General features: G+C 48.4%; 1 protein-coding gene across 9 annotated transcripts in view; it reads right to left on the bottom strand.

Moving 5' to 3' along the window:
- The window catches only part of DIS3L2 (DIS3 like 3'-5' exoribonuclease 2), a 155,833-nt gene that overhangs the window by 9,163 nt on the left and 118,862 nt on the right, over positions 1-27,808 (bottom strand). For 8 of the 9 annotated variants that reach the window (XM_085513147.1, XM_015871831.3, XM_015871834.3 and 5 more), the window contains one exon: positions 17,923-18,002. The exons of the other annotated variant lie outside the window; for it this stretch is intronic. In XM_085513147.1, the coding sequence (XP_085369273.1) occupies positions 17,923-18,002 (80 nt within the window). The remainder of the gene's footprint in view (positions 1-17,922; positions 18,003-27,808) is intronic. 9 annotated transcript variants of the gene reach the window in all.

The following is a 27,808-nucleotide window of genomic DNA, read 5'->3' as shown; positions in this document are numbered from 1 at the left end:
AGCATCAAAGACAGCCACTGAAAGCTGCTGGTGGCACTGGGGACAGCACTGCCAGCCAACAGCCCATCAGGAGATCAATGACAAGACGGAGGTCAATGACAAGAGGGTGCTCTTTCTTTCTGTCTTATTTTTTTCCTCCTTTTTTTCTTTAAGACAGCCAAGCTCGGAGCTTGGCTCGGTGTGGCTGGCAGACAGGAGTGCAAAGAAAAATATTTCATGGCTAAAAAAAAAAAATGGAGACAGAAAGACTGGTCCGTCCGAATGCGCGCTGAATGCATCCCATGTGAAACGCAGCCTAACGCCATCGCTACAGTTTCCTCTGGATTAGCTGAGCTATCCTTGGCTCCTGCTCCCATAAAATCCCATAAACAATCTGATCTGAACTTTTGCCCTTTCTGGGCTCATGTGAGGTTTCCTTTGCTGCCCTGTGGTGCGGGCAGGCAGGTGGCTGTCCCTGTGCGGGTGTCTGCAGGAACCAACAGCCCCATATGCCTGCACTGCAGTGGGGAGTGATTCCAGACCTGTTCTACGCATCATTTAGTACGCGCACGTGTGAGAGGGAGGAGAGCCTGGTAAAGTACGTAAGCATCTTCTGCCAGCTCTTTCAATACCCAGATTCCGCTTATGAATTATGGGCTTGGTGCAGGAGCTAGCGGGTGAAACTCTATACCTTGACTTATGTAAGAGGTCAGATTGAGTGTAGAGTTTTCAAAAGAATTCGCCTTCAAGTTTCACGTGTGAGTGAGGCACGCCGGCTCCTACAGCCTGCTGAGATTCCAAGCTTCTGAGATGCTCTCAAACACAGAACATCGTGCTCTTCTGGTTGGATATTAGGAGAAAATTCTTCCCAGAAAGAGCGGTGATGCAGTGGCACAGGGAGTGGTGGGGTCACCATCCCTGGAGGTATGCAAGAACCGTGGAGATGTGGCACTGAGGGATGTGGTCAGTGGGCACGGTGGGGATGGGTTGGACTTGGTGATTCTGGAGGTCTTTTCCAATCCTAATGATGCTATGGACCTCTGAGACCATCCAGATGGCCAAGACTACGGCACTGGCCAGCAGCCCCAAGGCTATTATTTGCTCTGCTCCTTTCCAATCTCTTGACATCAACCTTGAAAAACTACTCGCATCCTCGGTGAGCTGTTTTGTTGATGGCAAATAAAACATTGGTTTCTCGTGCCAAATCTCCGCAGAGTAAAGCAGGGCAAGCAAAATGCCTGTTTGGCTGCTTGTTTCCATAGCAATGTGGCCAGGCTACACAGCAGCCATAGAAGTGCCCACTCTCCCTGATTAACTTGACAAATGACATTAGCAGAGCAAGGTTTGCTGCAAAGGAGAGAGACAAGGACTTTGTTTGCAATCCACTAAGTGCACCAACAAGGCAGGGAACTAAACAGTGCCATGGGAAGCTAGTGCACAAAGAAGAAAGCCTCAGCCTGTCTGTGTGTACCTGAGAGGGCTCCAGAGACACAGATGGATATACTTGCTGAGGGCAGTGCATCACCGAGAGCCCACACTCTCCGCTGGCTGGAAGGGGATTATCGCCGCAGCGCAATCTCATAACAAACAGATCTACAGGCACCTCCTGGGAATGGGACTCTAAATCCTGCTGTGCTCACCAGGAGAAAGTCACCTTCCATGAAAGGCTGCAAACAGAGCTGTGCACATCCAACAGCAGCGGCAGTTGTTGAAAGAAAAGGGCAAAGAAACGGCACATCCTCTCCGAAGCACCAAGGCCAAAGACCCCGAACACGTGACAACTTCTTCTTCTTTAAATCATGTATGTTTAGATTTGATTACAGCTCTTCCATGAAGAAAATGAAACTGGAAGGTTTCTATAAAAGCTACTCTAAAAGCAACATTAGCTAAGCCCACATCTCCTGAGAGCACAGCCAACGACAGAACCATGCTCTGTAACCAGTGGGCAGAATGGAGCCTGCAATGGCCCTTTTCTATGCAAAATCTCACAGTAATAGTCTGCCATCCTCCTGTAACACTGCCCAGTAGACAGGAGCATCTTCAGCCACGCATTGTTGCTTGATGAGTTATGATCATTACATCTCCTGTTGTCCAAAAGTTGGATTGCTGTGTTATACACAAGGCTTGCAATGTCGGTGTGGAGCTCCCTTTGCCAAAGATAACTGCCAAAAGACCATAAGCCCTACATTTTTTGAAAGAAAAAGTAGCAACAGGCAAGAAGGCTGGTGGTTCCTGGCCCGATGAAAGTCATTTGTGCTCCTTTCACAGCTGGCAGTAGCCTTGAACAAAGCCGAGCTGAATAATGGAATTACTCCACTTTCTGAGATTGCTCAATTAGCTCTTGGTTAAAACTGTTAACACTGAAACTTGATGAGAATAGCAGCTCTGAGGCAGTTTCACATTCATTTCTTACAAAGCTAGAATGGCTTTTCCCTCTAATGAACTCTCTTTCCGGGGTATAATGAATGTCCTTTTTATTAGCTATGGTGCCTTTTTGGTAATAGATGCCTAGAACACAAATGCATGGGAGGGTTTTCTGAATACAAATGTCCCTTAGTGGTCACTCTCACACCTTCAGGCTGGGAATGCCATGACACCGCTCCCTTCGCTTTATCCAAATTAAGTGCGGTACAGTGGAAAACCGCTTAAGCTCCCAGTCCTAAAGCCGGGCTATTGGAGGCATTGGGCATGATTAGGAATTAATTGCTTAAAGCCTGATGCATTGGGTTTGCACGCAGGGATTTAGACCGCCAGACCCATTTGCCTAAGTTCCTTTGAGATTATTGACATTTTGCAGTGTTACATAAAGCGCTGACTTCATCCAGCAGCACTGCGTCGGGATGGATGTCGGAATGCTGCAGACAGCACTAGTGGTCATGGGACGTCCAGCATCCACTGATACTCAGCTGAGTAGAATGGAAATGCCCAAGCCTGGAGCTCTTCAGCCTCATCTGTGGGTCTGGTGATGGCCCCACATCCCACCTTGGGTTGAGCATAGGAAACAGTGCTGAAGTGAAGGGAGACTTGCAGAGGACACAGCCTCTGCGAGCTGCGCCTCTTCATTAAACGTTAATATGACTGCAGTCTGCTCCTTCTCATGCAAATTGGTGACAACCTTCAGTCTCCTTGCATGGAGCTGATGTGTCCCCCTGTGCAAAACTGCACCTTGAGCTGCCAGGGCTCCTGTACCAGGTGCAGAGAGGTGCTGGCTCATGCAGATCTCATCTCCCCAAGGAGCTGCAAAAGGATGACCAGAACCCTGCAGAGCTGCAGGGAGGGATAACCAGGGACCACAAACACATAATACTAAATGCTGCCAATGGGTCTAGTGGGGAGCAATCACCACCTGGGCTGGAAAACTTCACCAATGGGAATGCATCAGGATGCCCCTGAGCTGAGGTGGTGCCCAGCAAAAGAACCCAGAGCTGGTCCAGGTCTGGGATGGTGCTCAGGAGAAGGGAAACACCCTACAGACACAGCTCCCAAAGAAGACTGAGGACTGGCAGCCCACATTCCTGAGACGCACAGCCTGACAGGGGACTGGCTCTGAAAGCAGAGCCTATGACACGAATCCTCTCATACACACATAATATTAATGTCATCCAGAGTCCGGCTAAGAGGAGAATGGAAAGAATTGCTGAAGAAATGCAGACAGCCCCTCTCCTGACGTGAGAGCCTCCAGCCCCACGCATCAGCCCAGCACTGCCTGTTATCAGGCTGCATTTCCTACTGAAACGAGGAAGCAGGAATGAAAAGCACTTTTCTTCACAGTTAGAAGTTTACGCAAATGATTTATGGGTCAGAAAAATTAGCAAGTCTGCTGCTGAGTGCTCCGTACAGCAGCATGTGTTACATGGCTGCTGACCAGAAATGCCAAGACCCATTAAGGGGAAGCAAAGGGCAGCATGATAGAAAGTTAAAGATGCTTTTTGCCCATTTAATTAATTAGTTGGGTCTTTTTTCCATCCCCTGCAGCCTTCATTAATGTAACGCTGAAGTGAAGGAATATTAACAATTCAGACAACACATTAATATTAACACAACACCTGCAAAATGCAAATGTAAGTCCATTAGGTAAACAGATGATCTTAAGCCATTGAGGCAGAAATAACACTCTGACATTTCCTAGCAGGAGTACACTGTCCATCACTGACGCTCCATTATAAAGCCAAGGCCCCTGTATGCAGGGGGCTCCTCATCTGTTACTGGTCCCTGGAAGGATGAGAAAAACTTACCTTTCCATGAAGATGTTTGGCAGTTTCATACGGAACGTGTCTTACTAACGCCGTGTCATGAACCAGAAAGATCAAAAGGGATTTTTAAAAGGATTTTATCTCTGTGCTAGCAAGGGATGGAGATAAAACCTGAAGCTGAGAGCTTGTAAATATTAACCTACTCTTGGGATTGCTCCAGAAACTGAGCTTTCTATTATCGTGGTTTAAACTGAGACAAATTTTCAGTGAGAGGAAAAACACCTTCAGAACAGACAGTGCCACAGGGCATCACCTGGAACTGCCACCGATGCCTTCCCATCCCACATCCCCATCAGCTAATGCTCTGCAGCCCCTCCAGCTAAGGAGACGTAGACCTTATGTGCATCTCTCCCTTGAGCCTTTGGCTATGCTTTTTCCCAGCTTACTTGACACTGAAGAGCTGATTACTTTCAAAGAATAAGACAAACTTACAGACAAGGGGAAAATAAAATGGATTTGTTGGGCATCCCAGACTGGAAGCAGACTCTGAGATGGGCAGTGTTTGCATTGTGCATCCATCTAACAACCTGGACGTGACTCAGGGACAAACGAGCAGGAGTGTGAGAAAGCTCACGAGAGACGAACAAGAAAAGCAAGGGGGGAAAAAAAAGGGTTTAAAAGACCAAAATCATGCAGAGTAATCTAAATAATCTGGCAGTCAAAGGCAGTGGCGGCACAATGACCCAACATGTGCCCCTTGATGCTGATGAAGCCAGGCAGCGACTTGCCAAGTGAGCCCCTTTCCTGTTCAGTGCAGGATAACTTCAAAGCTGGATCAGGTTGGCCTTTTCCAGCTGAGTTCCAACAATCTCCAAGGATAATGATCCCACAGCCCCTCTGGGTCTCTGATCCAGTTCCTAACCGCGCTTGTAAGCGTTGTTCGAGCTTATAGGAAAACAAGCACGGAGCAGGGCTCCCAGTGCTGCCCATCACTGCTCCGTTTCAACCTCAGAGCTGCAGTTGTAGCACTGAGTGTGGGCAGGTTAAGGGGAACAGTTGTATCAATACAGAGCGAGGGATCCAGCTGGCCTCGGCGCTATTATTCTTGGTCTGCAGCAATGGTGAAGCACAACAAATGAACGCTCTGGTTACAGAGGCTTTCAAAGACATGGAAACCCTAGGGGGAGGGGAGCAAGGTACATGGGACACGGACACCACATCGGGGTTAAAACAACCCATAATAGTTGGCAAGAGGATGAAAGGGAGACAGGCGACGCGGGATTTGGGGGTGCTGTTTTCTAAGTAGGGACTACTGAAGTACTTTGGATAACTTCTGCTTTCAGGCAACCTCTTGGCAGATGTAAACGTCCCAGAAGATTTTACATCCAGCTCCTACGATCTTAAACTAAATATTAGGTGAGAAAAACATGCTTCTGAAGAAAAGTCAGGCATAGCTCTGAGTGAAAAACAATGAGCAGGAAAACGAATGTTATCGGCTTTGCTGAATACACAACCAACAACGGTTTTCTTTCCTAAAAATAAAGCCAAGGGAATGAAATGCAAAGAGATGAGTGGGATGGAAAAGCAGCAGTAAATGGAGGCCATCCCCTCCACCACCCCACATTTCCCCTGCCTGGCCCCAGTGGTCATGCTTGGAGCAGTGCTGTAAATCCCTGACGGTGCCTTACTCCCTTTGCAGCAGGACAGGGTTGGGGTACAACAGGTCTTTTCCATCTGTAACTTCTCCCTCTTGACTTTTATGTGCCTTCACTTGATTTATCGGCACAGGGCTGTGAAGAGCCTGGCTTGGTCTGAGGACAGCCTGAGGTTAACATGGTGTAAGGACAGGTTGAGATTAAAGGCAGCAATGCAGCATCACCACCCCATCCATTACCAGAAAACGTTCAGGCTTGGATTTATAGTCACGTTCCAGCGAGCCCACACATCGTGGCAGGCTGAAATTAGCCTTGTTTACACAGTGGGAAGAAACAGCTAAACATCCTACTGATGTTGGGCATGCAACCGAGAGCATCGGGAACAGAGATGTACAAAGAAGTGGGCATGGCCATAGCACCCATCTCCAGCTGATGAAGGACACAGGTGTGATGAAGAAGAGCCCTTGCAATGCCGCCTTCCAGGCTACAACCAGAGTTCAACAACACAGATCAACCTTCTGAAAAAAAAACCCTACCATCACCAAAAAGCAGACACACAGATCTGTCAGCACGTTTGTGCTGCTGAAATCAACGGATCTCAGCACTGGATCACGATAAGACTTGCAACACAGACATCTTGCAGAGCCTTGGCAGTGTCTTTTAATCCTTGGAAAAGAAGCACTTCAGGCATCGATTCTTGCTTTTGCATCAAGTGTTGCAAAGCCAAAACAACAAGTTCTTTTGGAGCATGGGGCATATCCTAAGATGCCCCAGAGCCTTCTTGTCCTACAGACACTGAATAGTAATCTCTGCATGACAAAACAGAAATAAAGCCATATATCCCAACGTCTTGGCAAGCCTCCAGTCCAGGCCTGACAGATACCTGGCCCTGAGTGCTGCTTCTCTCCAGCAGCTTAACCCTTGGATGAACAGAGTACATGTCTAACAGGAAGCACAATGTTAAATCTGCTTTTTGTTTCTACACCGCCATCCTGCATTGGAGGGCAATGCCCTCCTCTTCCTCAGAGCCTGGATCTGATGCTCCACATTGGGAAACCACCATGGAAAGTCACCTGCAAAGACCCTGCTATTGGAAGTGCAACAGTGGCTCCAGCCCTGGCCTCGCATGTCCTCAGTACTACAGATGGAGTGACTCAGGCTCCCGCGGTGGCTGGATCCCAACCAGCCATATTCCTTCCTGGCAGCCCAGCTCAGCCTTCATAGGACTGCTCAGCATTCCAATGGGAATGACTTTGGCCACCAGCTCTATCCACTTGGCCAACCATTCGCAAATCTGAGTAGTGCCAACCTGCAACTGCCCACATGTATGGAATGCACTGCATCCTCCAACATCAGATCAAACAGTGAGGTCCCTTATCATTCCTAGTTCTGAAAATACTGTGGGATGGGATAAAAACAAGGGTGCCCAATGCCTGCTGCCTCTCAGCAGGTCCCTGATGTTCTAGTCACAAAGGTGCAAACACACTAAGATCTGGGGAAACCAAACACCGTGCCATGTCCTTTCTGAAGTCTGACACTAAAAGATGCCCAACTCTCCATCGACAGCTGCTCAACAACTGAGGGCATCCCTCTGCCATAGAGGTGTCACTGACCCTAATTTGGCCTGAGCTCACTCCATAACACACCAAGATACATCACATACTGCAAGGAAGCTGTTCAGAAGTGATGCACAAACAGGCTGAACGTCAAATCATGGTACGTGCAGCCCAGGCACACCGTGCCCTCTGTGAGAGCCACTCTCCCATTGTTATTTAACATCCTGTGAGTTTCAGCCAGCAATGCAGTCTCCCATCCGCGCCCCGAACTGGCCTGGGAATGGCTGGGAAGAAGAAAGGGAGCTTGAAATGAACTGTGGAAAGATTTAAGTGCTCTCACTGCTGCTTTCCAATACAATTTTCCACTTGGGGCAAGGGAAGGGAAGGAGGAGAGCCTGACAGCAGTTTAGAGCCAGTCACAGTTGTGACAGGTTCTTCTTTTCCATTTCCAACCAGCTCACAGACAGGAGGAGGACTTTAACCTCCATTAATTATCACTGCCTTATTCCAGCCCAGGGTTTCAGAGAACCAACAGCGAACTCTTAGGACCAAGCAGGTTTTGCCTCAAATTGTGCTATTCAGTTTAATGCAGTACAACTCCATCATTCATAAAAGAGCCAGCACAACTCTCCCTAATGCAACCCTGCAGCTGAGAGCCACCGCACAACATCAGTGCTGCCAGAGAAGAGGATTTCACAAACGACTCTTTGCACTCTGGGCTGAGAACAGGTTAATACCCATTGAGCAGACATCTCTGTCGTACATCCAGAATGGGGCTTGACAGGAACACGTCCCTCCTGCTTGCTCTCTGCTTACCAGGGACTGCTACTGTGACGCTACCAGCACATGGAGTTTATTGTGCTTATCAGCACTTATCATTGCATCTGCAGCTTAAAAATGTGAATGCGCTGTTTAAGGAGATAAGAGCAGCCTGCATGCATTCAGCCCTATGCAGTTGGGTTCAAGTTGTAAAATACTGCTGTGTGTTTTCTCTCACTATTGGGCTTCAGTACAAACTATCAAAGATCACTATAAAAAATCAGCTGTAGCCAAGATGTGCCTGCACAGGCACTCAGTGTGCCCCAGCTCAGCCACTCCGTGCTCCTGGACTTGGTGCCCACTGAGTGTGTGCCTTGCTGCCAGTGGGGCTGAGCCATCCACTCCCAGCTGATCTCTGGCCTCTGCTGCTACTGTTCGTGCTTGGTGGTGATAACATGGGCTGAGGATCCAGATGTGCAGTGATATGAACAGTCTGTGCCAGGATGCTGAGATTCATGCAGCTCAGCGCTCAGCTCTGAGTCACACAGGAACCTGCCCCAGGGAGCAATGACTGCTGCACAACTGCTCTGGAGCTGCAGTGAAAGGACAGGAGAGGAGTTCTGGGGCTTCCTGCATGTGGATGCTCAATGGTGCAAAGGCTCAGGATCCACCCCCTGCTCCCCAACCACAAATAACTCAGAGAGGAGAAAATCCCCCAACCACAACTGCTCTGAGAACCAGGTGTGCAGCACTAACCAGCTGCCCCACACACTACTCTAGGTCTGAAAGGTGAAAAATAAAGACAAGTCCACTCCTAGACTTTCATTCTCTTTATGCTGACTGTCTCCCTTTAATCCTACTTCCCACACTTCAGGTGTTAATGGGAACCTTGATGCATTTCAGAGGAAATGCACGCAGACAGAAGATAGATGCCTCGGTCTGAAGCCCTGCTCCCAGATTCCACATCAAGTGCCAGATTTGTTTATATCCATATGATACAATCTCCATAAAAGCAATCAACCACCACCAAAAGGAGATGTTTCAATCTCTGCACAGCCTTCACGCACAACAGACATTAGGTTTGCTTTTACGATGCAGAATAATGTAATGGATTCCTTCCACAAGTTCCCAAATGCTGTTATTAAGTATTGCTTCTCTAATAAAATATGCTGCAACATACAGCAGTACATGATGTGGCATTTACACGAGTCCTTTCTCTATATAGGACTTGCTGGCTTTTAAACAAATCTGTCTCTTCCATACACTACAAAAGCACAAGATGAGTAATTATGTTCTCTGCTTAATAATGTTTTTGCACTGGCCAATTTAACAGCTAATCTCCACAAACCTCTGAGATAGTCCCCCAGCCGCTACATTTGCATGTTGTAATCAAGTCTCACTATTAAATCATACTTTGCAACAATAGCTGAGCTGTCAAGTACAAGCAGTGGCACTGCGCAGATGAAAGCCCTGGATGAGCACCCACAAAGCATTGTCCCTCTGCCACCCCTTTGCACTTGTAGAAGCTCAGGGATAGATGCAACCACCATGGATCTTGGGACAAGCATCCCTTGGCTCTGCTTTCCAGAGCAGCCAAGCAGCTCACACATTGCTTATCCTGTTCACCCTTCCAGATGCACATACCCAAGGGGACCAAGAGACACAAGCTGAGCCCAGCACCATGCTCCTCCTCTTGTGTATTTGCTAAAGCAATGCATCCCTTCTCTCCTTTCCCATGACCTCTGTTGTGCCTTGACTGGGGCAAGGACTGCACACAGCTGAGTGACCCACGAATATCTATCAGGCTGGATGGGGCTCTGAGCACCCAATAGAGCTGCAGGTGTCCCTGCTCACTGCAGGGCAGTTGGACCAAATGGCCTCTAAAGGTCCCCTCCAACTCAAACGGGTCTATGATTCTATGGTTTAGTAGCTGCACTAGGAGGCAATTTCTACAGCAGGTATCACTGCACTGCTGCCAAGAACTGGTTCTTACTCTGAACCAAACTCTGTCTCTACACTCCCTGCAACAAGCAAATAGCAGAGACCTTGATGAAATCTGCCTTTTGCAGTGGCTATTCCACAGGGCATAACCTTCAGCACAGAGATGCAGCCTGGCCATATCAACGTCTTTCTGTCCTAATGATCCTTCCTACGCATTAGTACAGCATTTATTTCCTTCTTGCCTCACAATTCCCATTTATCTACCATGTGATAGTAACATAGAGATAGAGGAAAGGGAGAATTTCTGGCTGGCGTTGGCTCACCCTGCACAGATAGATCAATGCAGATCCCATCTGCCTCACTAATTGCTGGGAACTGGGGCTGACCCCTGCTGCTCTGCCCTGCACCCACAGGGGACATAACACAACAGAGCATTTCAAGGCAGGGCAAAGGTGGAAAAGCCTTGGTCCATAATGGTACTGCTCATTTAAGAGCACTTCTGCTCATCAGCCCCATTTTAGGTGAAGCAGGTGAAGGACACAAAACTTAAGATGTCTGAAGCTGATTTGAAGAATTTAGAACTATTTCCCATTAAAATTAATAGAAATATTAATGCAAAGTATGCTCCAATCCTCAAGAAGGTTCTTTCCAAGCAAGATCTTCCCATTATCTTGAAAGGAAGTTGTGAGCAAATCCTCCTACATTGCTGTGAACACCTCCAGTGGTACAGGTAAAGCCAGGTAACAAACCCATTAGGCTTTGATTGACTAACACACGACAAACCAAAAGAGGTGAAAGTACTAAGCTGTAACGAGAACCCCATTTAGGGTGACCGTGATAACCTGAGGAAATGAGCACACAAAACACAGCGGCGATACAAAGCTCCTTTTTTCAAAGCAGAAGCAGGGAACAGAGGGAACAGAGTCCATCATCAGATTGATTTATCCGCACTGAACTTTGAAAAAAATATATATACAGTTGAAAAAGCAGCAGGACCCAGAACAAAGCATGGCAGCTATGGAGAAAGGAGAACCACTCACCCTTGCTGCCCAGGAGTCGATAAGAAGTGCTTCCTCTCTCACCCTCTGATTTCCAAGAACATCTCCCAGAAGAGCACTCTTCTCCTTGAGAGTGGGAGAACTCCCTGGTGTTCTCTTGGGATGCTTCACCCAGTGGCTAATCCCTCCTGCCTTTCAAATGTGTGCTTTGTTCCTAGATAGAGCACTTCAGCCATGAGCTCTTTGAGAGCAAACAACCCCACCTGGCTGACGATCCACTGGGTTACTCCAACTTACACTGCTGATCCCAGGAGGAGCAGAAGTACTTTGTGCTGAACACACTGCACAGGTCTTGCCCATAGCAAACCCAAAGCTCACACAGCAGGCAGCAGCATGAAGGCATCTCTGAGCAGAGCCTTTTTTGGCACTGCCAGCCATCCCCTTTGTTGTCTTTGGTTTTCCTCCACGGCCTGACGCTGCTCGCAGCTTTTCACTGCTTGGTTGTACCTAAAGCACATCCTAACAAAGTGATGGAAAGCACACACCCTTGCTTGATGGTCCCAGTGCTCCCAGCTTGTACTGTCATGGAGACAACACAACCAGAGAAGTCACTGCAACTCGACTGTACATTCAAGGATGTGGAGAAAAAGCCAAAACAAGGGCTCCTTTTCCATATTTGATATGAACAACTATGCCTAGAAATCCCACTGGGAGAGGGATGGGTAGGGGTCTGATGATCTCAGCACAGGGTCTTCCTGGACACAGAGTCAATCCAGTAACTTGGTTTCTAGGTAAAAGTGAGAGAGACTTCATCTAGAAACATAGCACGGCTGGGCTCGGTAGAGACTTTAAGGATCATCCAGTTCAAAACCTCTGACAGGGGCAGGGTTGCCACCCATTCAATTAGGCTGCCCAGAGCTCCATCTAACTTGCCCTTGAACACGTGGAAGGAGGATTGTTTGCTCTTCCCCACGTCAAACCTGCACCCCATGTACCTAAAGGCTAATCAGAGAGTTGTGTGATTCACCGCTACTGAAAACATCCAGACCCACAGGTTAACAATTCTAACTCAGATATAGCTCAGTGCCTTGGGCATTACACAGACATATATAGGCCAGGGAAATGATGCTGAAGTGCTACTGAGGGCTTCCAAACATACTGTTAAGCGAATGGATATGTAAATAGATCTCCAGGGATGACACATGGAGACAGCATCTCTGACTCAGTTACATTTGCAGATGATTTTCCCACCTATTTGACTGCCACTGAACACCCAGGTATCCAGCACTGACGAGGAGGTATAACAGTACAATTGAGTACAAACACTGAAATATGCCAAACAACAAACTCCTGATTCAAATACAGGAAAACAGGGCTCACATACCCCTCTGGAGAGTGACTGACCTGTACGCCATGGGGTTTTAGAGAGAGATCTACTCTTTCACATGGGATTTGTGTATGGCATAAAGGAAAGCCTCAAATTTTCATCTGCAAGGGGTCAGATTATCGAATCCTATCGGCTCACAACCGGGAAGGGCAGGTTTCCTTGGCCACCTTTTCCATTGGCAGCCCCCACGTGACAGTGGCTCTCCAAGGAGCTGACAGTTACTATTTCTACAGCAGTGGAGGACTGGCAACCTGTTATTAAAGTAGCTGGGTGGCAGAAGGAAGAGGAGGCAGGTCTGTGTTGAGAAAAGCAGATGAGCAGCACCCTGGGCAAAGCCCTTAGTAGGAACCCTTCTCCTCACGTGGATATGGGGTCCCTTCTACAAGAAAGAACAACTTCATGCTGCTCAAGGTCTCAGGTGGCAAAGGCTATTTTGCAGCGTACATCCCAATAGACTTTGTGATGTTCTGAACATCGAGTCCCTGTCTTAAGGCAGAAAGGATTACGTATCTTTTGGAGTTATAAAGGTCAACATGCAGACTTAGCACCTACACTGAGCCCATGCCAAACCAGGAGGACTGGCTTATCTCCACATTTGGTGACAGTTCACCTGCATTGCTTGGCCAACACCAATGCTTACTCTTTGTCAGGTGAAGGACATGCATCACCTGTAGACTCGGATAAAGTTTAGCACCAAAAAGTCAAACGAAAGACAAGATATGGTATCAAAAGAAAAACTCCAAACTCCATCCTGCTTCGTCAGCTCTGTGATACTGCTCTCAGGGCCTGGCTTGCCCCATGCTTTCAGTTCTGTTCTCATCCACACAGAGACACCTTCCACCAGATCTTGCTAGTGCTCTGAGCCCAAGAGAGGCTGATGTAGCCTCAAACCGTGGGGCTGCTTACAACCAAAGTGTTACTCTTCCTTCTGAGCAAAGAAAATACAAGCTTTATTAGCCCAACAGCTTCCAATGCCCTCCAACTACACCTCAACCCTACTACAGCTCACTAGGAAAGAGAGACAGGGCAACTCATCTGCCTGCAATTTGACAAGACTTCAGAAATGCTTACAAAATGTTATGTGATGTGTAGAGTTGAGCCTGGGGCTACAGAATAGTAGGACATGCCCTGTGCCAGCTAAGCCAACTTGTCCAACAGGGCACCCTGAAGTGAAAATCTCACTCTGGAGAATCTGACATTAGCTGGTAGATCCAGTTCTGCAAATGGAATTGATTTTATTTTTGATCTGAAATCTAAACAAGGCATTTTATAAGCTGCAGGTGAACAACCACTATTGGATGGCACTCATCTAAGCTGCGATGTCAAGGGACCACATGTATGTGGATTTCCCCCATGAAATCCGTGCCTGCATCACAAACAAAAGAATATGGCACCTTCAGCAACTGCCCTGAGCCATGCAGATCAGAGCAGGCAGGGTATGTATTTGCTGATCACTAACTAGAAAATTAGATACCATCAGGTACCTCAAGGTAAAGGCCTTAAGCTGCACCGGGAGAGGTTCAAGTTGGATATTAAGAAAAAAAAGCTTCTCAAAAGAAGTATTGCACTGGCACAGGCTGCTTGTGGAGCTGGTGGAGTCACCATCCCTGCAGGTGCTTAATGGAGATGTGGCACTGAGGGACGTGGTCAGTGGGCATGGTGGGGGTGGACTTGGTGACCTTAGAAATCTTTTCCAATCTTAAGGACTTTCTGATTCTTTTACCCCAAGACAAACAGTGCTGCCTTGCAGAGATGCACAAAACAACCATGTAATAAAGTAGTTCTTTAGTTCTTTGCCCAAATAAGCCTCAGTTCCTCAAAACAAAAGACCCCAAACCAGACAGTGGAGAACCTTTCAGCACACTCTAAAACCACCAGGTCCATGCTGAAGTCTGAACTGAGCTGTACACATGAGAGGTGCCTTTGAAAACAAAGGAGTCACGCTGTGTCAGCTGGTTTAGATATTTTGCTCTTATCACTCCCAGTGAACAGCCCTCCCAGAAAACAGGAAGAAACCCAAAGAAATTCTGTTTTTCTGCAACAATCAAACAACCAAAGCCTCCACCCAAGGGCTCTGTTTACACCAAGTCTGCTGCAGCCCAGAGTGGTAGCAATAAATGGAGTGAGCTAATGTGCAAATGACAAATAACCCATTCCAACAATTCAAGCATAATTATAGGCTGGCTCTCCTGATGCAGCGTTGGGTACATCACTGCAGATATTATATTCACCTTACGAAAAGCTCACACAAAGGAGTTTGGTTTCTAACCCAAACAACATTATATATCACTAACCTGTCAGCAGCAGGAGTGCATGCACCCTGGCATTTGAAGTCCTGGTGTTTTGAGCGATAATCCAATGTACCAGGCATCATTGATCTCCATATAAAAGGGGGCACCACTTTTCCTTTCAACTGGAGCTATTTTTCACTCTTCATCTTGAAGAGCTGTGTGGTGCTGCCCGCAAGTGGCTACAGCACACAGCAGCGCTACCTGTAACACCCTGCATCCATGGAGAGCAGAAATGATCCAGACTCCAATGCTGCTTTATGAGAGATCTTTAAGTGCTTCCATGTGAGATGCAGCTCCTCTGGGTTTAGAAACTGCTCCAAAAAGAAAGTGAAAGCCCACACTGCAAATTCATGATCCTGGCACAAAAAACAGCTGCAGCAAGGAGTTAAAATGGAACACATTGGCACACTGCAAGCTGGTGTATCAGCCACGGCAGCACAACATGATGACCCGAGAAATAGAGCAGTACCTGGAGGCCAAGGGAGAAGGGGAGCTGTGCTAGAGGAGAGCCAGCTGGGGACAAGGCAGCACTCCAGCACCTGCAAATGCAGCCTATGCAAGAATCTTGCCTAGAATTTGCAGCTCTTTGCTGTGTGGGATGGTGGGGACCATGGACAAATCCTCATCTGAGAATGGGGGCAGTAATAAAAGTCCTTGGGGGAAGACCAATGCATCTGAAAGGTCAGGTTTGCTGTGGGCAGGTGAGTAGAGCTGGATGGTGACACTGAATGCAGAGGACAGGATCTTTCATTTCCTGGATGCAGCCAGAATTCCAGGGGACATCCCAAGATGGCTTCGGTTTCTCCTGTACTTGGGCTGAAAGAAGGCTTCCATAATTACCCACAACGTTTTCAGCTTCATCCCTTCTGCTGCCTGGTAGAATGTCACTGTGCACACATCATCGGGCTGTCCCCATGTCACAGCTGGGGACTGTCTTCCTAGAGCAGCCAGTTATAGCAGCCTGTCCTCTGCACACTGTACTGACTGATCTCTGTTATGGAGAATTTAAGTACCATGGCTTAAAAATGAGAAGGTGGACAGCTTTCATCTGTGTGAGGTCAAGCAATTTCCTCTGGGGCCAGGAAGGCTCAAGGGGCTGGCAGCCAAAGGGAGGGAATTGTCTGGGTCTGAGCAGGAACGAGGCGAGAAGTGATGTCCCTGGTCCCCCCATCATGGTTGCAGTGACAGCCTGTCTCCTCCAAGCACAGCACCTTGAGCTCTGCAGGGACTATTAAGTGCTATCAGATAGCAATACATCATAACAGAGGACCAAGGGCCGACCAGCTGGATGCTCAGCACTGTTTCTGCTCTCAGTCCAAGGTCCTCAAAAGACCAAAAGTTCCCCCAGACCAGGAGCCTACACAGAGCTCTGCAGAAGGAGGTGCAGAGCTCCGTGCCCTGAGTGGTGCTGGGGAGGATGCACCACTGATCCCAGACTCCCCCAAGTACCCATTTCCCATTAAGCCCTGTGCCAGCCAGCACTGCTGGAGCAGTACAGGCAGACAGGGAGCAAAAAGCTGCGAGAAGCAGGCATAAATTCCTTAGTACGGTTTTATCATTTTAAAGAGAACAAACTCCAATTGATTGCCTTTGTAGGAGCCTGCATGGTACTTGCACTACTAGCCTAAGCAATAGAATTTTTAATTGCTCTAGTAATTACACTTGCAGCAGGCTCAGCCCTTTGTTCTGCAAGTGGAGGCCAGCATATGCTGTGCTCCGGTGGCCCCGTCTGGCTGCAGCCTGGAACAGCATTTGCCACCTGGAGGGAAGGGACGCTACGCTGGTGGCATGGAGCCTCACCAGGCAGGGATGCACAGCATCTCACCAGCATTTCTTCTCTGGGCTGCACACAGCTCCAAAGCATGGTGTGGACACAGGGACTAGGTCGCAGCAATACACAGCTGTAACACAGAGCTCCATGCTCCACTCCATCAGACAAGTGGGCTCAGGGCATGGAGGGGGTCAGTGCCTGCCCAAACCCTGCTGGGCTCTCCCTGCGAATGGCTGTCCTTCTCCCCAGCCCCTGCTCAAGCCAGCTGTAAAATATAGAGCAGAGGGCCTCGTGAGGAGATGTCACTGTAGCTTGGATTTGTCAGATGTGCACAGGTCTGGGTTTGTTTGCAATTCCACTCCTCCTGCCTGCACTGTGTTTCATAAATGCACAGCCATCCCAGGCTGGCGTTGCTCTGGGTGTCTCAGCTCTCGTGGTTGCCAGAAATGCAGGTCACAGCCATACATCTCTAACAGCAACAGCTGCCAACATGCTGCAGTGACTTTGTCTCCTGCTGGACGGCTCACGGCTAAAAGCAATGTTTGCAACTGCACTGCTACTGGCCTCAGCACTTGCACCAGACAGTTCCACTCCCATCCCAGGAGTTTCTTCCAACAATGGCACACAGAGGAGGGTCAGAGCAGAAAACACGGCAGCTGATTCTGGAGATACATCCCCGCAATTAGAAACATGGGATCTACACACATCTGTAACAAAACCCAACAGGTCTGGGGGTCTTCCTCACTGCCCATTGTGTGCCGCTGCCTTTCAAACAGAAATGTCTCAGCTAAGAAAGGGGTAGGTGCTGTTTGCAGATTTATTTCTTCCTTGTCAGGGCTGCTCCTCTCAGCCTTTCAAAGCAGATCTAATTACAGGGTGTTGCGCTCATTGACAATTTCACATACCTTGCTATTTTAGGCCAACCTTCAATAACTGGCAAGCAGCAGAGCTCTAAGGGTGGAGGTAACAGGCTATGGATTTATGACACACTGGTATTCATGCAAAGCAACCCAGCGCGAGCACAGAAATATCCTCAACTGTGCTGCTGCCATCAATTTGATAATGAGAATGCGATTTGAAATAAAAACATCTCGGGTGCCAATTCATCAGGCAGCTAGAAAAACTAGGCAGGGCACCTGGAAATGGAGGACTGTGCTCCAAAACTCCAGTATCATAAGGGACTTCATAATGGAACAAGGGGGCCACAGGGCCTTGTGCAGGTTAAAGGAGCTGGTTTTGCAGTTGTTGTTCCCAGGTTCAGGTCAAGTCTGAAGCCTGCTCCAACCCACTTTTAAGTGGCACAAGCATCTATGCTCCTTGTGCCAGACACAGGGCAGTTTCCTCTGGGTGCACCTTCCCCTACCTGCTGTGTGCAGCGCCCGTGGGACTTACTTGTTGCTGTCCCGGTACTGATAGATATAGCAGCCTTGAGGCATCCCACTGTCCTGGTCCAAGGTAAATGAGAGCTTCAGCTGCAAAGAGGGGGTGGGGGGAGATGAGAAGGGAGAGACAAAAAAGAAAGCAACATTTTAGGCTTTGTTCTCAGTCATCACAGCAACTCCAAGCAGCTCACCGAGCCTGACACGCAAACACCGTGGCCTGGAACATAGCACGGGGTTCCAAACCTCAGGGAAAAGTCACATGCGTTGCAGAAAGGCTCTAGCTTTTTCCACCCTTTGTTACTATAAAGTGTTTGTGGTTGTTCTGCAATGCATGGGTCAGAGCAGCTCACCCCTCCAAACCCACCCACACACACCGCACTTCACCAAAGCGATTGCGGTTCCCCTCAGACACCAAAGAGAGGAGCGCTCGCTGCAGTTCCCACGAGCCTTTCTCTGAAAGCTTTCCCGGCTCCATCCCATTCCCCCAGCACATTAGAGCGGAGGAAAAACCGCAGGAGGAAAGGTGACAGATTTTTCCTTCTGCTCGGAGTTATTAAAGAGCTGTTAGGAGGGTTTGCAGTTTGGATCGGTGTCCGGCAGGAGGCTGCGATGGGACCTGGAAGCTGCTTTTCCTTGCAGCTCCAAGGAGGCACTCGGCAAGGGCTGGCGGCTTGCAGACACTGCTCTGCTCCATTTATTTAAGGGGGAAAAGCTAATCCTCTTTCAAAGAGCAGTTCTGAAAGGAGACTTTATTTCTAATGAAAACGTCTCTGGTGATTTGATATGCCAAACAGCACCAAAAATGGCTGAGCCCCTTAGCCCGGGGGAAGACTGGGGGTGCCATGTGGGTGCCCCATGGGCAGCTCTGTGCCCTGCAGGAGGGCTGCAGCCCCTCACCAGGATCAGGTGGGAAGGGACACATCTTTCAGAGGGGGTTGCTGAGAACAGCAGGACAAGGGGTTTAAATTGTGCCAGGTTCAGGTTGGATATTAGGAAATAAATTCTTCTCAGGAAGAGTGGTGATGCACCAGCACAGCTGCACAGGGAGGTGGGGGAGTCACCAGCCCTGGAGGTGTTCAAGAACTGTGGCTCTGAGGGATGTGGTCAGTGGGAATGGTGGGGATGGGTTGGGGTTGGACTTGGTGATCATTCAAGACTTGCAATGGGCCTGGAAGGCCACAGTGAAGGCTGAGATGTTGGTAATGCTGAGCCTGACCTCACTGAGCAGGGAGAGGAGGAGAGCGGTGCTGAGCCACTCCATTTGATCACACTCTCTCCTCTGGGCTCTAAGGAAATTGCTAACTCGAACTGATGGTCTATTCAGGAGTAAATAGTGAATAAAAGCATCTTTCTCCCATAGGCTGTTAAGAAACTCCATGTGCTGAATCACTGCACAGAGCACCAATATTCCCTTCCCTACCGAGGAGCAGTCTTACATTGTGCTCTCATTGACCCAAATAAAACCTAATACCATGAAATCATGGAAAACTTCACCATCTTGGACACTGAGTCCAGAACCAGGAGCAACTCTGAGGTCAAACCCAACCAATCTCCTGTGACTTCCACACCCCAACCCTGTGAGCCCTTCTGAAACACACTCCTACAGCAGCGTGCAGCACACGTGTCTGTGCTCAAGACAGAAGCATTGCAATTCACACCACTGTCCAGATGGCAACCTGCACATGGCTGTTCCCAACTGCACCTGCTCTGTGAGCTGTGACCTGCTGCAGCCCAGAATATCACTCAGACCCACCTCTGAGAGCAGGAGGAGCTGAGAACTCCCCAAAGCCATTTTCCCAGGTCGGGTTATCCTAAGCTTTCCTGCTGGGATATCAGAAAGGATTGCTGAGCCAAGAGGGACCGTGGTTATCACAGCCCCACACGCCCTGCACTGTGAGGGGAGGGACCACATTGCAGGGAAGAAAAACAAAAGAAAGTGCAAAATTGGGTATGTGTGGCTATGGCTGCTTGTAACAACAGCTCTGATAGAGGCACAGTGAAGATGGCTTGAACCTCCCCCATTGCCAGCTCTCAGATCAGCGGCCTTTGGGCTTGCACCTCTGGTTACATCTCACCTGGGCTCTGTAGCACTGCTCTGTGTGAGGGGTGAGTCCAGGGCATGGGAAGGAAGGAAAAGGGCCGGGAGGGAAACTGGCTGTGTTTGGACAGGCTGCAAGGGACAGCTATTCAGGTAGGGCAGGGTGACTTTTCAACTATCTGGGGGGGCCCTTCCCACAGATCCTGCCTACCCAAAAAGCAAAAATGACAGCTCCCTGAGATACCATGTTTGCAACTTCTGTTATTCTAACCCTTCTTTCTCTGGCTCTGGTATTCCAGACAAGCAAAACACACCGTGCTGCCATCTCTGCTCACCCACAGTGCCACGAAAGCCCATGTTATGGGGACTGTACTGATACACTGCTGCTGCTGTTTCCTGGTCCCAACTTCTCCAGCAGCTGCCCTTTCCTTTTGCCATCATTCACTAAGCACAAAACATCTGCTTCCTTCTGAATTAAAGGTTGCTGGGGATAGGAGAGATGTCAGCAGCCGAACAACCACTTTATCATCCCTCCTATCTGACTTCTGCTACAGCAATGTCACGAGACATCCCAAGCCTTCCAGGTACACGCAGACCTACAAAGCAAACAGGCTTCTGCAATACTCCCTCTGGCACAGCTCTAACTCTGAACCAACTTGACAACATTGCTCCAGCACCGCACGCTGCTTTGAAGCTCCTTTTTTGTGTTCCTCATCAGAATGCAAAGAGTTGCCACAAAGCCAGCAAACAAATATCCAGACAAAGCAAAGGCCACTGCTCTTCAAAATACAGGACTGTATGTCTGCAGGGGCAGCGGGGGGGCTGGTTTCCTACAGAAATGAAAGCGCGGGGTGACCCCGTCACAAGGAAGGATCATCAGCTCAAGTGATCTTCAGCATTAAACATATGAGATCATTTCATCTTACAAGACACTGCTGGGCTTCACAGGGAGAGGAGGGGGAGATTTCCCAGCGCTGAGCCGTGCGATTTGGCTTGCACTGCCCTCTTCAGTAGCACAGCCCCGAAGCTCACATGCTAATAAAGATCCCTTTCCACTTCAATAGCTTTGCACATAAAGAAACGCTCGGTGTCGTGCGTGCATGAACTCAATGGGAAAGGGAGCTGGAACACAGCCATGCTGCAAACAGAGCGCTGCCTACCAGGAGAGCCCCATCAATAATTGAGATGTCAGAGGCACAGGGAGGTGCATGGATAAGAGCTGTCAAAAGGAGTAATTGGGATCTGTGTGTGTACAGTGATGGATAGGCTCGCTTGCTGCCAGACGCAATTGCAGTACACCCAAACAGAAGAATCACAGAACCATTAAGGTTGGAAAAAACCTCTAACATCATCTAGTCCAGGAGTCCACCTACCACCAGTATCACCCACTAAACCATGTCCCTAAGTGCTGCAATTACTCTTTCCTTACACACCTACAAGGACAGTGATTTCACCACTTCCCTGAGCAATTCACACAGCTGGGCTTTGATGGGCTCTCCCCAGTAGAGGAGAGCATTGCACACACAGGGTACCCAGCAGAGGTGGGTTCATGATCTGGCCACTGGTGGATGGAAGAAGAGAATGTACTTAATGTACATGGCTGACCCCTGGTTACGTTGGATGGCACATGATAGAAGCTGGAGCTGAAGGCAATGCCACCTTCCTGAGGGATGATGTCATGGACCTCCAGGCTTGCCTGGGCTTTGGTGCAGCAAAAGCAAATCTTAGGCCTGCAGCAATTAGGGGCCCAGCCATGTGACAAAGCCTGGTAACTCCAACAAGGAGGTGACAAACCTTCTGGCCACTAAAACACCACCAGTACTGATATTGACTCGACTGGGTAAATTCTACATGCCCCTTGAGTAAATGGTTTGGCTTGAATCCCCTTTTGGCTCTGAGCACCAAACCTCTGTCATCAGACATAAAGTTTTCCCTACACATGCACTGGTTCAGAGAGGTATTATCAGTTCAGCTGAGCAACCAGGTCAAAAGTTTCAGATGTCCCAACTTTGGGTCAATGTAAGAACATGCTTCTACCAGTCTCGGTTATGCTGTCCAAGGTAATTCCACCAATGTAGTGGTATTCAAGCAGAAAGAGGTCACTCACAGCAAGGAGAAGCAGAACATGAGCTTGCATGACAAAACCTAGGCAACTGGATCTAAAGATTAGCTTGAAAGCAGACTCCTAAAGGACAGGGGGACCCTGCTACCTGTGGTGCTCATTCAATTTTAATCCCACCTGCATGGCCAAAAAGACTGGTAACAGCTCCCATGTAGAATGAAGCTTTCCTTCTCTAGCAAGCTCTAGAAAGCTTTTTAAGAATAAACTTAGTCATCAAGCAGGTTTTTATGCCCCTCCCAAACTTTGGTTTTGACCCACACACACACACAAAAAAAAGCCCTGAAGTCCTGACACTCACTTTTAAAACCACAAAAAACGAGCCGTGCTCCAGTAACGTAATCACAGAGTTTTCTGGCACCCCGTCCCTTAAAAATACATCCATCTGCCTGCACACAGGCCATCAAACTCAATCTTGTTCACAATGGATTTCCCAATTCCTGCGTGCTGGAAGAGCTGCAGCATTGCTGGCTGTGCCGACTGGATGAGCCCTTACAGAAGCACGGCCTGCAAACCTCACAGCTGTGTTTTCACTTAAAGAAGCTGTTCTTGAGTCCAAAGCACTTCTTCCAGAGAGCTTTTCTATTTGTGCTGCAGCTCAGAATTGCTGGAGAAAGACCCTGCATAGAAGCTGCGCTTCTTCCTGGTTGCCCCTTTCTTTAGAAGAGAATGCAGTAAGGACAGGATGGAGTAACAACAGAGAGAGGAAAAGTCCTACAGTAGAAAAAGAGGAAAGGTGTGGCAGGCTGTTGCCAGCAAAACTAATTGCCTGCTGCACTGGGCTGGGGTGGTCCTTCTGTTTGGCTTTGCAGGCAGAAAATGTTTGGCCAACCTCAATACCTGGTCATGCAACTGCTGTTGCTACTGGTTGGAAGTGTCAGACTGGTCCCATCTCATGGTGACAGTAGCACATTTGGTAGAAATTCAGCCCAGGCTGATGTTATGGTCTGGTTTTTGGGTGGTTCTATGTGGAGCCAGAAGTTGGACTTGATGCTTATGGGTCCCTTCCAACTTGGGACATTCTACCATTCTATGTTGCTTCCCTTCCACCAGACAGAAGAGGGCAGAACAACAACTGGGTGTTAAACAGACAACACAGCAAAGGGAGTCTTATTTGGTGGAATGGGAACTCAATCCAGCTGTGCTTTCCAGCCTCATGGTCCCCTGAGAAGACAGGTTCTCTCTCACTTGCCTCACAACAACATACCACCTTGGGCTTATTCATTCTGCACCACCCAAGCAGCACATCTCTATGATGCCTTTTCCCTCTCATGACATTAGCCAGAATGCTATCCCTGTTAATAAGCTGCAAGGCTCATGCATGGGGTTTTAATGTCAACCCAAAACCCAACCTAGTCTATTCTAGTCTATGAAAAGGAGCTGAAACTTGTTGGGGCATTACTCCTGGCCTGAATCCCACTGCCCTTTTCTATTTTACAATCCCACTGTTCCACTCACATTGTCATTCCTCTGCTACTGCCTGCAATTCACACAAGAACAATTTAAAATACACAAAAAGCCAGTGAATCCTTAGCAAACAGGGAAACAGAAGATAGCAGTTTTCCTGCTTTTCTCCCATTGACCTCCCTGAAGAGGGGCTTTGAGCCTGGGACCTATAGCCACTATAAGTGGCTAAATAATTTCTTGGGCTGCAGCAGGGCTCCCTCTCCAAAAACCCTGGTAAACAGCAAGGATCCTAGGGTGTTCCCATCATGGGATCAGAACAACCAATTCATGCTCCCTAGCACATAGAAGGGCTGCTCCACCATCTCATGGCCACATATCCTCTGCTACATGTCATCAGGTAATACAGCAAAACCAGAGAGAAGCACAGTCTCTACCAGATCCTTTGCAAACAGATGCACTTGGCAAAAACCTAAACTTCCAATGAGTTCATTTGTAAGCATTCACACTTGCCTGCATTGGAAGTTTAGAACATAGAAAACAACCAGATTTATTGAGAAAGAAAAGTTAAACGCTTCTGCTCGGTTCCTTTATAATTTATAAACTGGATGATTCATTCTTTAGATGCACGATTAGGAAACCACAGGGCTAAAATAAAGATTATACAATTGCAAAGAGTTTACGTTGGTAGATTAAAAATATCTTCTTCGGAAACTAACGAATTCTGACACCGGACTGTACGCTCTAGTCCACCAGGGAACTGTCAGTGAACTTGAAGAACTTGCTACACATACATCAATTTGCAATAAAAGCAAAACATCCCTAGGAAATGCCGCATAAAAAAATAGCAACACCAACAAGATTTGTGCCAAATTTCACTGCCTGGCTGTTCCACGTTATTCACAACCTCCCCTTAAAGCACTCCTGGCTCCTGCTGATCTCCCAGTGCTTCTCCCAGCCCTTCTGATGCTCTACAAACAACAAAAGACAACTTGACTTTGCTGTGTGATGAACATCTCATTCACAAGGTGGGCTTTGCCAGGCTTAATAGAGGGGAGTTTGGGGGCTACAGAAAGCTGTTGCATTTTGAAGACTGATGCTGACTTCCTGGCTGTACTCAGACAGAAGGGAAGAGGTAGGTACCACCCAGCCCAACTGGCCAACTCTTCCCCATGTGAGCCATGGAAATTCACTTGGAAAAGAGGGAATTTGAGAGAGAAGGATGACCAAGAGTAAGAGGCTTGACTGCCATCAGGAATGTGAAAGAAGCCTACAGTCTGCTAGGGAGGTTATATCAATCATTCTCTAAGCCACGTATGTGCCGTTTTGGTCTGATGAAGAAACCTGACCAGAATGGCATCACTACAGCATTCCTGTCCCAAAAGATGATATGAATGTGAGATCCTGAAAAACTAAAGGAAAGCGGTCAGTGTTTTCTCTGTTTGCTTTAGAAGAAAAGTGACACAATTGAGTGGAAAACTCTTAACCCCACTGCTCGGTATGCTGTTACCAGTGGATACTGCAGGCAGCCCGTCATTATCCCCAGCTGCACTGTTTCATCCACCTGACAGTCATCTCTGAAAACAGGTCTCAATTTACTGGCCCTAAGCTCAAGCAGTCTGCAGCTTTTCTTTAGGCTTAGCACTGCTAGCTTGGGAGAGCCTGAAGTAAGGAGAGAACTGCAATGCACAAAGGAGCAGCACTCAAAGCAGCAGCAGATCTGGACACTGATACTAAGCTCTGCTCAAGGAACACAACACCATGAGTGAAACATGGCACATGGCTTCTTTCATGGAAAGCAACAAGAAAGCCAGCTACACTGAAAGCTCCAGATCAAAGAAAGGAAATATATGCATTCAACAAAGAGCAACAGGACGGACTGCTCACCACAAAATGCCTGATCTATGTTGGTTTCCAAGGGCTGCTGCAACCTGAGTGAAGCAGGCAGGACAATGGGACACAGCATTGCCTTCATGTGGCTCAGGCCATATGGAAACAAGGTAAGAGCTGTGGGTGCAGATGTCTCTGGGCGCATGGCAGGAGGAGAAATGATTCCACATCTCTTATCGTGCCTGACTCTACAGCTCAACTTTTTTCTCCCATTGGGGAATGCTGATGCACAGTTTGCAAATCAGCCCTGGTGTTTTGGATCCTCCAGTAACATGCCCAGTCTTTGTCATTGCTGCTGGGAGGATACAAGGAGCTGAGGGCAGACTGAACACAGCAAATCCTATTTTCTTAAGTTTGTTATTGCTCACTGCTTCCCCTGCTAAGCCCCTAATGGAGCTGTGAGAACCCAGGAGCACAGATTAATTCAGTGTCCAGGTACTATCTCATGCCTGGAGGGATTTCCGTAGAGCTGCACGGGAAGACAGACGAAAGCTTGTAATACCCTCCATACAAGAGATAAACTCATAAAAATATGAACAGCCCCTGTGCCGAGATGATAAGGGCTCCACCAGGTAACGAGAGAGATCACAACAGTATTTCTGGGCTTAGTCATTTTTGCAAGCCGTTAAACTGGAGCTGGGATTGGGAAGATGCAGAATGCCTGGATTATATCATGTGGGTAAGCTGGATGTTAGGAAAACCTTCTTCCCAGGAATAGTGGTGGTGCACTGGCACAGGCTGCCCAGGGAGGAGGGGGAGTCACTGTCCCTGCAGGCGTCCAAGAACTGTAGAGATGTGGCACAGGGGAACATGGTCAGTGTGGATGGTTTGGTGTTTGGTGATCTTAGAGGTCTTTCCCAACCTTAATGATTCTATGATTTCAGCTGAAAAGCCACGCTGTTCTTCCTCATCCTTCAAGGTGCTGCTGTGAAATACCCAGCAGCCCCAAAGCCCAGCCCCAATCTTGCTGCTCTGAGCTCTCTCAGCAGGCGATTCCAAGCTTTTCGAGGACATCCCTGCCCCTTCCATGGCCGATGAGAGCAGGCTGCCGCTGGGCTCCCCCAGGAACGGGCTGGCTGTGGCTCGCTGGAATTCCTCTGGCAGTGACCTGCTCCCGCTCACTCTTTCCTAGGGACCTCACAGCTCCTCTGTCACAGCCTGTGAAAAGACGGAAGCGGGGATGGATGGAGGCCAGGTGACTTGTCCCAGCCAGGTGCCAAGAGCCCGCTGGCGGCCGGGTGGGCACCCTGCCCTCCCGCTTCCCTTGCAGCGGCTCCGGCTCCGGTCCAGCGGAGAAGTGAGTCCTGCATGCACACGCTTCGGAAAGGACTCTGGCAAGGTTTGCTCTGAAAAGGTGCGGTATAAAATGTAAAGTGGTGTTGTACAGCCAAGTCGACGTCAGAGCCTGCGACGTCGTTGTTGATCGCTGGGGGCAAATCAGTGATCTTCTTCCAGTGCTAGCGCGCAGCAGGCTGTTTATAACCCTCCATTCCGCACTGTTATTTAACATATGTAAGGGGCCTGACATGGTTTATGTTCAGTAGTTGTGGTTTCCAAGCAGTATTGCATTTCTTCAAGATGAAGATACATAATATTTTAAAACTATTTTTAAAACCGGTCACAAATCTGCAATCTTTTACGTCATTCCTCCTTCCTCCTATCAAGCCTAAACCATAACACGCGGTCGCAGGAGATCAGCAAATCGGCGCGTGCAAACTCAGCTGCAAGAAACCCTGCATGCTAACACAGAGGAAAGCTCAAAGCTGCAATTCAGTCAGATCGGTACGAGCCATGTTTAAGGTTTCAAAGACATCCGGGATGTATTCCGCTGTTTGGAGTTGTGGGTACCAGTGCGCTGCAGGCGGGGAAGGAGAATCTAAGAACTGAGCCGCACCATGAGCTATTTATTCAACAATCTGCCTCGGCAAGTGTAAGAAAACGAAAAGGCTTCCTGCCTCTGGGAGTCCAGCACAGCAGCAACCTGATCATGTATCATCTTAAAATCTCATCACTGCCTTCCCCTGCCAGGGCTGAGCCCGTCCGCTCCTAAAGCGAGTCACAAGACAACTGGATCTCTCATCCCAGTTTTTAACCTATACCTCCACGCTGCAGCATCAGCTGGGGCAGGGAAAAGCTTTAGAAATCATCCTGCAAGCGCCGCTCCCTAGAAACGTCTGGCTTCTGTGAACCATGTCGGCTCTCACAGAGCTCTATTCTCTCCCTTGTGCAGCAGTTTTGCATAAATCAGACTTTCCAGTTTCCCAGCATGATGGACTCGTGGCTTTGCTGGGTTAATCTTGTCCAGTTCAGTGCTGGAATTGGAGTTGTCCATACCAAAGCAGTAAGTTTTAAAGGCAGAAACCAACACTATATTTTACAGAGACAGTAAAGTTCTCAAAATTAGTTAGTTATTCCAACAATATTAAAAGGAGACGCACAGCTTTC

This window comes from Coturnix japonica, chromosome 12 (assembly GCF_054131305.1).
Source record: "Coturnix japonica strain WE chromosome 12, WE-NBRP24, whole genome shotgun sequence".
Lineage (NCBI taxonomy): Eukaryota > Metazoa > Chordata > Aves > Galliformes > Phasianidae > Coturnix > Coturnix japonica.
Note: the sequence above shows the minus strand (reverse complement) of the source record. Positions and strands in the feature narration are given on the sequence as shown.